Source organism: Lytechinus pictus, chromosome 10, assembly GCF_037042905.1.
Source record: "Lytechinus pictus isolate F3 Inbred chromosome 10, Lp3.0, whole genome shotgun sequence".
Lineage (NCBI taxonomy): Eukaryota > Metazoa > Echinodermata > Echinoidea > Temnopleuroida > Toxopneustidae > Lytechinus > Lytechinus pictus.
In genome coordinates this window covers 32,204,707-32,218,728 of record NC_087254.1, presented here as the reverse complement: position 1 = coordinate 32,218,728, position 14,022 = coordinate 32,204,707, and the positions used below count along the sequence as shown (strand labels likewise).

Genomic DNA, 14,022 nt, shown 5'->3' with positions numbered 1-14,022 from the left:
AAAGCGCGAGCTGAAAATTTTTGATATTCGGACCTAAAAAGGGAAAAAAAAAATTGTAATCATGATATGTACCTGTCTCGCTAAATAAACAATGCGAGTGCGAAGCGCGAGCTGAAATTTTGTATCTATTGACCCCAAACAGGGACATTTCAAGGACTATATTTTAGGAATCCATTAAGAGTATAAATATCTCAGCATAGTCATATAATGCTAGTGCCATCCTTTGCTGATTTTGTTAGAATTACATCTAAACACATGAAGCACTTTTTCTAGTCATTGTAATCATGATTATCATACGCATCTCACTAATCAAATAGTGCGAGTGGGAAGCGCGAGCTGAAAATTTAGGAAATTCAGATCCGAAGAGGGACATTCTAAGGCTTGTTTGTAGGAATTCACTAAGACCGTACGTATTTCACTAACCAAATGATGCAAGAGCAAAGCGCGAGCTGAAATTTGTTTTATATTCAGATCAGAAAAATTGGCATTTTCAGGACTTATTTTAGGAATTCATGAAGAGCAGACATCTCACCAATCAACTACATGTAATGCGAACGTTAGCACGGACAGGAAATGTTTTATATTAAGACCTTAAAATAGGGCAATCACTTTAAGTAGTAATGAAAAAGAAGCAAATGTCACTACATAAAACAATGATAACTCGAATTGCGAGGAAATATATTTGGTGTATATTGATTTGAAAGCGGGAGGTTTTAGTACAACAGGATTATATATCTTGTTAAGCAGTCTATGCGAGCACCAGGAACAATGAAGACATAGGCCCTGAGCAAATAATGTTTCATAAAGTTATGAAAAAAATGCTTCTTATGTAATATAACATAATATAACATTATAAAGAACAATAATTTCTTCTTTCCCCACTACGTTTCTCTTCCTTTCTCCCTCTTTTTCTCCTTTTCCCCGTTTTTTTTTTTGCCAGCCGATTGGGGGGGGGGGGGCACGTGCCCCCCCCCCCCCCCCCCGTAGTTACGCCACTGACTGGTACCTATTCCGACTCTATCCGATCCCCTTTTTATCATCATAGAACCCCCCCATACCATCCTTACACAATCACTACCCCTCACCCCCTTCAATACAGTTTCCTTCACATACCCTGATATAAAATGATCATGTGGTAAAAGCTTCCCCTCTTTGCACACCATCTGTACCCCTTTATCCCACCCCTCCCCTTCAATGTGACACATGTTTATAGAAGCTGTCCCTCCACCTTTACTTCCTTCCCAATCCCCTCACTGTTGATATTAAAACAATAGAGAGGCTACCCCACCCTTACAGCCTATTCATTACATTCTCTACCCTTCCCCCTTTCCCTCCGATCCCTAACCCCCTCCCAATCAATGTGAGATCAAATGATGAAAGAAGCTGCCCTCACCGCCAACACCACCACTACTCATTCGATTCAACCCATCTCACTCCCTCCCCCCACCCCCGCTCTTATTCCCACACACCTTACGCGAATAAAAAGGATAACCAAAGTTTCCAGAAACAACCATTGACGATAAATTCACCAATATCTCAACACACATTCCTAAAGCTCTTTAGGACACATTTCTACAAAACTGAAATCATACAGCGTAGGGAGTCCGACATGAGACCAGCTTGTGAACGGGGCAGCCCACTGGAATGGTGGCAGGCTACCATCACCGCGAGTTGGCCCATTGATGACGTAACTGGTCTGCTTGGCCGCCATTGCTAGATTGGTCACCTGACAAAGAAAAAAAAAAAGAGGCCATTATGATTTTTGAAGAGGAGTATTACAAAAATTCTAGGGAATACAACTTGTTAAAATGAAAGCATGAAAGCATGAAAGCAAAAAAATGCAATGTTTCAAACATTTGGCTTTATGTATTGTGTCTAGGCCACTGATCAAATGCCCTTTCAATCTTTAACTTAAATCAATTATTTCCTCTATCTATCTATCTATCTGTCTGTCTGTCTGTCTATCTATCCATCCATCCATTATCTATCTATCTACATGTATCTATCTATCTATCTTTCTATCTATCCATTTTTTATTCATTTATTTATTCATTCATTCATTCATTTATTCATTTATTTTTTTTTCAATTTATTTATGTATGTATTGGTATAAACATTCACATACAATCATTTTTTTTAGTAAAATCAATTCAAACATTTATGAAGTAATATACACACTTTTAGTGTAACAACTTCAAGGAACTCTTTTGAAGCACTTCTACCCTCCTTCCACATAGTCTTTCACTTATCATTACTTCTTCATTAAAAAAAAGCAAATTTTTACCTTGGTATCATAGCAACCATCAGGAATAGGATCAGTCATGAGGTCACCTCTCATACAGATTGATTTGGATGGGTCACCCTCTGAGTATGGATCATTCTTGTAATCTAGATAACAAACATGGATTCTGCTTTATGTATATGTTCATCTTCTGAGGTAAATGATTCATTATTTTCTCTTTTTACAATATTATAAAGTTAAAAGAAGACTTCAGGTGATATGGTCCCCTCAAGATTTAAATGAGCCACTGTTTAATTTTGTGACACCATATTACATTTCTGAATATACATACAGCCCAATGGCATTTGGCTTTAGTTGTGAAAATAAATAAACAAGCTTTCTTTTCCATCTTGGTGTGACACAAGTGTTTCAAATATTTTCAAAACATTTTTGCTGTTACTCCTATGAAAGAGGTATTAAATTTCCTTTTTAAACTCACCTTTCAAATTCATAATTTTTTTTTCAATCATTTTTCTTACTTAATGTTTTTTGAAAAATATTCTTTGTAACCTACCATTGAATCTCATTATTTTTTTAAAAGACTCCATGTCAGTGACCTTCCCTTGATCTCTCCTGAATATCTTGGCACGAGGAGCAAGCTGGTACGTCATGTCTGATCCAACCTTCTTAACTTGCTCTGGGTAACCACTGATGTTATAGATCTCTTCATAGAATGGAACATTGTAAGATGGCCAGTAACCTTGATGAATTAAAAGAGGGTTGGACAGAAAGATGGCATAACAGATTTATTTTATCAGAAGATAGTCAAACTTGCTTTCGCAACAACCTGTATAGAATAAATGATCTTAATCGAAACATGCATTACATGAACCTGTTCATGAAGGGGTACTCTAGGCTGAAAATAATATGATTTGAACAGATGAAAATCAGGCCCCCCCCCCCAAAAAAAAAAAAAAAAGGGGAAAAAAATAATAATGATAATAAATAGATAAAAAAATAAAATAAAATGAATACAAAAAATGAAGAAAAAAAAAATAATAATAAAAAAACACTGAAAATTTCTTTAAAATCGGACAAGGAATCACAAAGTTATGACATTTTAAAGAATTGCATTATTTCAGTAAACATTTCTATACATGTCCTCTCGAGAATGCAATGAGCACGCTAATGATGTAAGATCTCCACTTATTCTTTTGTATTTTATTATAAGAAATCATGATAATTCAAATTCTATCCACCCAGAATGAAGAAAAAAATAGATTGACAACTTATTTAATGCATGAGATATTCATTGCTGCAACTTACCAGTATTTTGTTACAAGGGAGACCTATCACTATACATGAAAATGTCAAAAAATATGATTTAAACTAATTACAAAAGAAAAAGAGAAGTGGAGACATGTCATCATCAGTCCACCAAATTAATATTAATGACGGCATCCACATAACTGTTATAGTGCTGTAAAATTTAAGATTAAATTATTTGCTAATTGTTATTAGAAATCAAAGAATTTTTCAGCTCTTTATTTCAATTATTTTCAGCCAGGAGTACCCTTTCGATACAAATGATCAATGATGGCGATGATGTTCTACTTCACTAGCAAGAAGACCACACCTTGAAAATATTGAATAGATACCTATTCAATATGAGATTGCAATCGAGTAGGTCTCTATGTAGGCCCAATTTGATTGATAACAATCTAAATTTCCACATACCTGCTCTTAAAATGTTGGTTTGATCTCCTGAGGCTACAAGTGTCGGAACCTGTTCCACTACCCACAATGCATCATCCAAGATGGCAATCTTTGGTTTGATCTTGGTTCTGTCGATGATCATGTACTGATTGTTGTAGGTTCCTGAAATAAAGGGTAAATCATGAAAGAAAAGTAAGAAACTGTATCTCTCCCTAAAGTTATAATATGCTTCGACGTTGATTTTTAAAAGACACTGTTCAAACTAAGTTTGAGTTTTGGTATAGAAATATAATTTTGATAGGAAATGGTTGAAAGCAATCTGATAATGTTTATCATATGCCAGAATAACAAATTTCAAATATGCTATAGCAACAAATTTTAAATAAAATAATAAATGGACGGGCAACTTTCAGTAATTTTTCTGATCTTTATTTGCTCCATTACTCTGTAATTTACATTTTCCTTAGAGAATTGCTTGGCAGATATCGTATATTTACTGTTTTTATAACTCTGTGTAAGTTTTGTTCAATTCTGTGAACATTTCATTCTCTGTATTTACCAGTACCATAGTTAATCTTTCACAACCGTTACAATCAAAATACACTATCGTTTATTACCTGAGTTGTATCTGGCTACAATATCTGCCCATTGCTTTCCACTTCTCGCCATCATGTTGGCGACCCGCACCCGTTGCCATGCCAACAGTGACTGAGGTTGGACAAATTTGTAGAGTGTCTTGTTGAAGACGTTGTTTGTGGTTTGTAACATTGACAGTCCACTGCTCATGATGTAAAAATCATCCAAAGATTCCAAGAACCCTTAAAAGTAAAGCAATAACAAGAAAAAACAGGTCAAACACAAGTCAATATATTTCAGATATTTGCTGGATATATCCTATTGAAAATTCCTAGAGATTATCTTCGCTTCTGTAATTCAAAACATTAAAAAATAAGAGACAAAGTAAATGTTGAGATGAGATGCCACTATGGTTCAATTGGCATCTCATATTTTTTCATCAAATCATTCTGGTCTAAATTTTCAATTTTGTACACAAAATTCTTCCAGTCTGATCCCTATCATTATAATCTATATGTATCAAATGATTGAATTAAAACCTGGCATCATTTCTTGAGTCATCAGAATATACACAAATTTGAATGAAAGAGTTTATACTGTTAACCAATAGAATATGAAAATTATATTCCCGGACCAGGGATAAACAAAGCTAAAACTTAATCTGTTGCTCAAAGGCATCTAAGCTCTAATGGGTAAATGTTTAAACTCATTTGCTGATGATCTTAAATAGGTGTTATCATCCTCTCTATTGTTGAATTAGAAGATGTGCAAAAAAATTGCTTGTCAATATTAATAGGTCCCCAAAGTTGTCATATATCTTTAAATCAGTTATAACTTCAGAAATAATTGCTTGTCTAGTTCTTGCAAAAAAAAGAATATACAGATATACAATCAATGAAATTGATCAATGAAATGCACATTTTGAAAATTTTGTAAATGATTCTTGCAATCAGTTGCAAAGACCTTTCTTGCAACACATCCTATAACACTGATCCAGTGGTACTGTGACAGAGAATATATATTTACCTGGATAGCTGGAGAATGAAGTCACCTCAGCGGCATTTCCTTCAAAGTCAAGCTTAAAATGATAATGTTTGTAGATCCTGAGTGTAGCGCTGTATGTGAACCAGCTGGAATGAGACATGAAGACATCCTCAAAGGCTGGCAGTACCTAAACAAGGAATTAGATCAGTTAATAAAAAAAATTGGTGGTAGAAATGAATACAAGTATCATTTATTATTGCACTGCCACACACGCCCTCATATATATATATACAGAATATTGAATATTCTCATAGATTAAATAACTCTTTTTGGTTTTCATGGGGGAGAACAAATGTAAAACTTCTAAAATGTTTTCATATATTCACAGAAAGCTCTTCATTTAATTGAATCACAGAACTACAAGTATGCTTTTACATGTTCCAAATGAGCCAGACTTTTTTTATTTAACACAAGTACGTTGACAACATCATGTGCTGTCTGTACATCGCTGTTTCATAAAGAAATATATAACTTAAACATGATATAACTTCCTTACTTCATATCCAATTTTGACAACTTTGTCAATACAAGGCTCTTTCATTTTATTCAACTCAAGTCATTGGTTTGGGTGGACTTGGCCTTTAAGGATACACAGACACACAAGGACAGACGGTCCAAAGATCAATATATATCTTGTGCAAAAAAAAATTAAGACTATGTTTTATTGAAAATAAATCAGAGTAAATCTTACATTAAATCAATCAATTAGAACTAATAAAATGGCCAAAACATTTTACTTAAAAAGAAATGAGAACAGGGGAGAGAAAATAACTTCCAGCATGCGTGGAAAGAAAGGATAAAAACCAACATTTCCTCTTGAATGAAGAAAATAAAAATCCGCCCAAGGGTCCCATCCCTATATTACTTTCAATATACCTTGATAAGAGCAGAACAATGTCCAGAAGTGCTGACAAACCTCAGGATCTCTTTCTTGGTGAGCTTGTCCCAGTCTGGAATGAGAGATGGCATGAGAGCATTCTTGAGGTCTATGAGATCTCCACAGGAATTCAAGACTTGCATGGCGAGGAAACCGTCTTCCTGCAGGGGATAGATCCAAGAGGTCAGTAAATGATTTAAGAATCAAAAGTGCTTTTCGTCTTCCCTCAAAATCATGCAAAGATCCCTATTCTAATAATAACCACATTTCTAATGCACCCATATCCACTCCGAGGAGTGCTCAAGGTAACCACATGATAATATGTTGTTATTATTACTCCAACTTTAGCTGTGCTGCCTACAGGGGCTCAAGCGTGATTTCTTCCTACCTGGTACCCATTCACCTCATCTGGCTTGAGCGCAGCACAATGCGGGCAGACTGAAAGATGAGAGTCAAAACCACTAGGCCATGACACCCCCACAATTTTATCAAATTAATAAGATATTTTTACGAAGAGATAACCAAATCAATTTACGCATTCTATCTTAGAAAGTGAAGCTACAGTTCCATGTCAAAGACAAAACTATCCCACCTGAAGAGATTTTTTTTCTCTCATTTTTCTGAATATCTACCTCTTTTGACATACAAGGATTTATGGTTTCTTAGCAGATGAATAACAAATTCACTAAGAGAGGAACATAAAACTTACTGATGTAGCATTGGAGAAGCCACTCATCTTATACCCCATAATCAGGCCATCGAACTGGGAGAGGACGAGAGCCACGCCCTCCCAGAAGGGGTCATCATTGGCCCTCTCTTTAATCATCTCCCTCATCCATGTATCTTGTGTTGTAAAGAAATCTACAACCCGTGCCCAGAGCTCAGGGTTACCATCAGGACTGAAGAAGGTTGAATTTATGTTCTGTAGGTTCTGGGATATCTGCCTTGAGAGAAGAGAATGAGTGCAATATGACAAGCTGATTCATGATTTTACTGATTATAAAAGAGTTTTTTGGTATTTTCTGTAAATTTTAGATTCAGATTTTTATTTCATTTGCTCATATAATTTTTGAGTGGGCACAGTCAAATATTTAAGTTTTCACCTACACTGTAAACAAGGCCGAGATATAACAGGAATTTTCTTCTCAGATTCAGATGGCATCTTACGGAATTTGGAATTCACATCATGGGGACAATTGTCCTAACCTGGGTACGGTGCATGTTATAAAAAATACAGTAACATCATCAGTAGCAAATAATATTGATGATCCATGTAGTTGATATTCAAAGTGTGCCATTTTAAAGATGACACTCTTTTGTGGGGGTGTTGCAAGAAACTTGCGATCAGTCACAAAATTTTCTATTGTGGAAGTGTCATGGTGTAGCGGTTCTGACTCTCGCCTTGTAATCAGAGGGTCTTGTGTTCGAATCCCACCATGGCCTAGCATCCTTTGACAAGGCATCAATCCACAATTTGCCACTCTCCACCCAGGTGTTAATTCGGTACCTGGTGGGATGCGAAAGCCTATGTAGTATGCCTAGCAATTGAGTCTTGGAACTCTTGTTGGAATGCTCCCCAGGGAGTGGAGAAGGTGGATACATTGTATACGGGCATGCCAGGATCCAATGACCGGGCGCGTCGTGGTCTAGTGGTTCTGACTCTCGTCCTTCAAACAGAGGGTCATGAGTTCGAATCCTAACCATGGCGTGTTTTCCTTCAGCAAGAAATTTATCCGCACTGTGCTGCACTTGACCCAGGTGAGGTGAATGGGTACCCGGCAGGATTAATTCCTTATATGCACTGAGTGCCGGTGATGGTAGCTCGAGCTAAAGCCGGGGTAATAATAGCAGCACTTTTTATCCTCAGGCAAAAGGCGCTTTATAAATACAGCTATTACTATTATTATTATCTGTAAAGCGCTTAGAGACGTTGTTTAAAAGCGGATTATTACTTATTATTACTATCTTGGTCCCTAAATCAATCATGGGTCTTGCAATTAATTGCAAATTCGTGATTGATTGCTTATCTGCACCTTGAAAAAAGGAGTAATCCAATTTGCTACAGCTAAATTTGATCCATCAATTCTAAAATTGCAACAAAATATTTGCAAGTGATTGCAAATATTTTCTTGCAACACCCCCTAAGAGCAGTTATTAGAGAGAGGGAGAGAGAAAGGGGATTATCATATAATCCATATTTAAAATTTCACACTATATATTCAATCAATTTTTTTGACAAACCCCAACAAAAAACCTGTTTAAATAAAGCAGCATACTTGGCTGTCAGAGCACCTTCCAAGATGCCCGCTGCATACATTCTATCGAGGTCAGAGTGGGCCTTGTTTCCGGTCGAGTACCCCGCAAACAGGTGCAGTTCTCCCCATCCCGTCTGGAAAAGGGTGTTATTGTAAGACCCGTAGGCAACTCCTGTTTTGTCAATGCCTGGACTGACAGAGAAGGTGCCATCTTCATGCTTGAAAACAGAAGCTTCCTGAACCTCTCCTGAAATGACAACAAGATATCAACCTTATTATGATCACAGAGTTTGGAATAAAATACATTTCAAACGAAGGTTCTAGAAAATATGTTTTTGCAACACTACTATCATGGTTATCAACACTGAACTCTCATTATAGTCATTGTTTTTGCTATCATTGTCATAATCATTTAATCATTATGAATATTCATGAGTATTTTACTGGAAATAAGCGATAGGTCAGTTTCTCACATAATCAAAGATGATTTTTCTGGGGCAGAAATGCGCATGCTCAATGAAATATTGAGTATATGCCGTTTTGTTAAAAATATAAGCCTATTGGAAACTATTTGGATCTCTCACTGCGACTCTGGCACATTCTAAGTTTCTATCTCTATGTTTTCATGCCAGTGGCTTTCAGATTTTAGTTCAAAATGATCTCATTTCCACATACTCATATCGCAACTAGAATTGTACAGTTGGAGTACTTTTAGAGTGCAATGCAACGTGATTGTCCGCTTTTAAAATGAGACATCTGCTAGGTGATAATAATTATAATCATAATTATGACAATATTAAATTATAATTGTAACAATACTAGTTAAAATGAGACATCATAGTATCAACTATCATAGGCGTTGAAATACCCTCTTTAGAGTTGCATTGTACAGACTAAATCACATATACCTGATCAGTGCCAACTCTTTTATTTAATTAGTTGAATAATCAAGTTGTATTTTATTGCAACTAACTCTTTCAGCAATGAGCCCCTGGAGGGTAACATTATTCCCAGAATAATCCTCATTTATCAAAAATTAAAAACAATAATCTTTCAAAGTGGGATTTAGAGGTTTGGAAGATTAAAGTGGAAAGAAAGAAAACAATTTACCTGTGGAAAGGTTGAGTGAAGCAAAAATGAGAAAACATAACAGTTGTAACTCTCTGGCTCTGAAATACTTTGCCATCATTATCTTTGTCGTGCCAGTCTCTGGAGACTCTGGTTGCATCAGCTTCGAAGCAATGCTTGAGCCTGAGCTAGGTCTACGGTAAAAAGAAACCAAGAATAATGTGTGAGTAAAGTATGGTAGATTTTTTACATGACTGCATGGCGACCATCCACATTTGTTTGCTTATTCACACAATAATCTGAATTCACTTGACCTATTTCGTAATTAGAATCATGACTTACTACGACGAGTACTAAAACAAACTAAACCTAGTACTACTAGTCTAGTAGTAAGACTAGACTAACCTCGTACTAGTGACATAGTGTGAGTGGACTAGACTAATTATTAGTAAAAGTTAGAGCTGAGTGACTAACATTTTTAACAAGACTAAGTACCGTAGTAAGTAACGCTAACGTACGTTTAGACCAAAAGCTTCGGTCTCTGTTATGCTATGTTGGTTGTTCCACTGATCGAACTCCGTTGCCACGGGGCGTTGACTCCACTCACCAAATTATCAAATACAGAGAAATTTAAGAAAAAAATAAAAATGTTGAAAAACTCCTCGAAATCGCGAAACAGACGGCTGCCAGATGTCTACTTTCGTTAGTCTTTATCCTGAATCTGATGCCACAGCTCAGCTCAATTATCCGAGGTGTTTAGAAACAATAGTGCAACGGAAAGCTTTTTGTAATTAACAATTATGCATTTTGATCATGCAATGGCATGAAACTCAGCGTGCGTCAGCTGACAACATGAGGCACATGAAGCATCACCTGACACCCCGTACTGGCCGGTTGTTTATACTTAGTCTTACTCTCAGGCAGCTCAGAGTGAGAATGGGCGTCGCTCACGACTGTATTGTTGCTGGAAGTATAACAACTGAAATTCTGCAGAATTCCCATAATATAATTATGGTGATAGCGTGATGAGCCAAAAATTTTGAGGGTGCCATGGCGTATGCCTACAGTGCGAGCGAGCAAAGTAAGCAAGCAAACAAAAAATTCTTCCCTTTTTTCAGCATGAATGTAAAAAACAAACAAACATGGAATATCATCTAACTCATTCCCTTTCAAGCTAAGTGTTGCCGCATGAATTATAGGCATAATTATGCTTCATAGAATACATAGACAAAAGATATTCTCTAAGCGAAAGAGATCTAGGGGGAGGGTAAAACTCCCTAATCACAGTCTTTTATCGGAGTGATGGAAAACAATCCCATGTTGTAGACTCCTATTTAGAGTGAACTGATGGTGCATCTTTTGTCTTCCTTTTTTCAATCGGAATTTTCACACTGAAAAGAGGCAAATGTACTCTTAAAACATTTGCATATCTCACCGGTCCTTCATCCCCAGTGGCGTACCTGGCATATTTCGTCAGGGGGGGGGCAAGCGACAAAGATGAGCAAGGTAGCCTGGGGGTAGTAGGCCGTATATAGGCACAATTTTCGGGGGGGGGGGCTAATAATCATTCCCCAAATATCATCTTCACAGTTTTTAATTTTCGAGCGAGCGAAAAAAAAATCAATTATTATTTAGCCTTTTTACATGATGTGAAACGTGCAGAAATTATACATTCGGTCATTAAATTACCAATACACAAGGATGTTTGGGCACCTCGCAGTCCTTGTTGCCCTGCATTTTGCAGCCCACCCCCCCCCCCCCCATACGCGTTTGGATGTGTAGGTCTGGCAGTGGCACTGAAGGTGGGAAAGGTTACCCAGCTAGGGGGTGCCCAATAAAAAACAGTTGGGATCTTGCTACTTCTGATATTTGCTCTCGGGCGATTGCACTTTATTGTAGAAATCAATTCTTTTTTTTTGTACATCATTCCAGAAATTAAATGTATTGGATAGTGATCGATATATTTCTAATCAAGTGGTAATTGCAATGTTTATATTAAAATACTTCTTTTATTCCTCTTTGAAGGTGTTTACATTATATGTTCCAAATTCTGCTCATATGGAGACGTTATAAAAGAGGTATTTTGACATTGAAATCAGTTTTTAAAAATAATATAAAAATAATAATTGCGAGCGCGAAGCGCGAGCTGATTTTTTTTCTAAAAATTTAGACCTAAAACGATACATTTTGTGCATTTAATTATGAATAGGATGGGTATCTTTTAATAAATTATGCGAGACGAAGCGCGAGCTAAAAAATTTGATATTCCTAACTGGACACTAAACATTTTAACAGTTTTAGAGGAAGCATTTCTAAATAGTCGTGTGGGCGCGAAGCGCGAGCTAAAATGTTTGATATTCCGACTTAAGAACTGGATATTCTAAGCACTTTTAGTAACCATGAACAAATTGGTTTCTAACTGAAATTGATGCGAGCGCGAAGAGCGAGCTGAAAATTTGATATATTCCCCCTGAAAAGTGGAAATTCTAAGCACCTTTTTGTTTTACTATGAAAAAGATGGTAGTTAAAAACAATAAATTAGTGTGAGCGCGAAGCGCGAGCTATTTTTTTTTTATATTTTGACCCAAAAACTTTACATTCTGAGCACTTCATTTAATTATGAACAGGATGGAATTTTATGCGAGTGCGAAGATCGAGCTGAAATCTTTGATATTCCGACCTAAGAACTTGATATTAAGCAATTTTTGTAACCGTCAACAAATTGGTATCTGATAATATATTTTTGATTTGTTATATTCCGACCTGAAAACCGGACATTCTAAGCACTTCATTTAACTATGAACAGGATGGATATATCTAAACAGTTATATGTGAGCACGAAGCGCGAGCTGAAATTTTTGATATTCCGGCCTAAGAACTGAATATTATAAGCACTTTTTATAACCGTGAACAAATTGGCTTCTAACTAATCAATTGACGCGAGCGCGAAGTGCGAGCTGAAATTTTTTTATATTTCAACCTGAAAACTAAACATTTAGTATATATCCAACTCATGAAAAACTGATGCGAGCGCTACGCGCGAAATTTTTATTGTTATAATTATATTACCTAGAAGTTGTTCTTTACCTTTTTCCTGTCCCTGGTCAGTCCAGTCCGTCCTCACTATCGGTACAGAGAGCTCTAAAAGTCGCATTGCGTAAAAATCACAGTTACCAAGTGCAGTTTAATTGACATTTACCGACAAAGATGGTAGAACTAAAAAAAACGAATCAGTTGGAACAGCCCCGTGTGCCCGAAAGTTTATAATTTTTTTCCGACAGTCGATCTGCAGTCCAGTTTTTGTTTTCCCCTTTCTCTTAAACTTTCTTCTTTTTCCCCTTCTCCCCTCTTTACTCTTTCCTTTTTCCTCTTTTCTTTTTTCTTTCCCTTCCTTTTTTTTGCTTGTGACTCGTACGTCAGGGGGAGGCAGTCTGCCCCCCCCCCTTTAATAGGTACGCTAGGCTCATGCATCTCGCTCTGAGAGGAGAGGGACTCGATGCAAGGTATTTTGGGGGTATTTTTCTAGATAACTATAATATAGGCCTATACAGTGGCGTACCTAGGATTTTTCACAGGGGGGGCAAAACCGTCGGCCCAAAAATTTGACAAGCAAAAAAAAAAAAAAAAAAAAAAGGGTCTTCAATCACAAATAAAGGATTTCGTACCAGAAAAAAAATTGACAAGCAAAAAAAAAAAAAAAAAAAAAAAGGTCTTCAATCACAAATAAAGGATTTCGTACCAGAAAAAAAAAATTGACAAGCAAAAAAAAAAAAAAAAAAAAAAAAAAAGGTCTTCCAGATCGTCAGAATGGTCTTTCAAGCTCGTCAGGGGGGGGGGGGGCAAGGATACGTCTTTTGCATGGGTTGTGGCTCGTCAGGGGGGACAGACTGCCCCCCCCCCCCCCCCGTAGGTACGCTGGTGGGCCTATATACTTGCGTTGCCTCTTGTCGGAATTGATTTCATTTTTTATTTATTTTATTTACTAGGCAAAAGACAACAAGAATATGTACAAGAGGGAGAAATTACCACCGATTAGTGCCTGAGGATGACTAAAAGAAAAACTAGTTTCTGTTATGAAGCTCTCCTCACAAGTCGGGGTTTACAAATATGACGGAGTAGATCGACTGGCACATTGGGAACGCAGTGGTCGTTCATAATTGTACAACGCCTACTTAGCTTGTTGTACGCGAGCAAATGGGAGGCTGAATGTCAAACATTCGTACCGTTGCACAAAAGACGTACCATCCAAAATGTACCGTCCAAAA

General features: G+C 36.8%; 1 protein-coding gene across 2 annotated transcripts; it reads right to left on the bottom strand.

The window, feature by feature from the left end:
* Positions 1 to 10,607, bottom strand: LOC129270095 (phospholipase B-like 1). Of its 2 annotated transcripts, none has more exons than XM_064105845.1 (11): positions 10,276 to 10,607; positions 9,800 to 9,951; positions 8,711 to 8,936; positions 7,144 to 7,378; positions 6,434 to 6,595; positions 5,540 to 5,684; positions 4,555 to 4,755; positions 3,959 to 4,099; positions 2,796 to 2,981; positions 2,285 to 2,388; positions 1 to 1,726 (listed from the first exon to the last, which is right to left on the bottom strand). In XM_064105845.1, exons 2-11 carry the CDS (start codon positions 9,915 to 9,917, stop codon positions 1,550 to 1,552), a joined length of 1,695 nt encoding a protein of 564 aa, XP_063961915.1. In that variant the 5' UTR covers positions 9,918 to 9,951; positions 10,276 to 10,607; the 3' UTR covers positions 1 to 1,549. The 2 variants fall into 2 exon arrangements, with proteins under 2 accessions (XP_063961915.1, XP_063961914.1); XM_064105844.1 differs by lacking the exon at positions 10,276 to 10,607 and adding an exon at positions 10,253 to 10,271 and having other exon boundaries at positions 900 to 1,726.
* Between the last annotated feature and the right edge of the window lie 3,415 nt (positions 10,608 to 14,022).

What these genes read in the sequence shown, in the direction of transcription:
- LOC129270095 (XM_064105845.1), bottom strand. Translation starts at nt 9,917, where the DNA reads ATGCAACCAGAGTCTCCAGAGACTGGCACGACAAAGATAATGATGGCA. An exon ending in ATTGTTCTGCTCTTATCAAG is followed by an intron (nt 5,685 to 6,433) that starts GTATATTGAAAG and finishes TTCCTTGTTTAG; the next exon opens with GTACTGCCAGCCTTTGAGGA. An exon ending in ATGGTTGCTATGATACCAAG is followed by an intron (nt 1,727 to 2,284) that starts GTAAAAATTTGC and finishes TTTCTTTGTCAG; the next exon opens with GTGACCAATCTAGCAATGGC.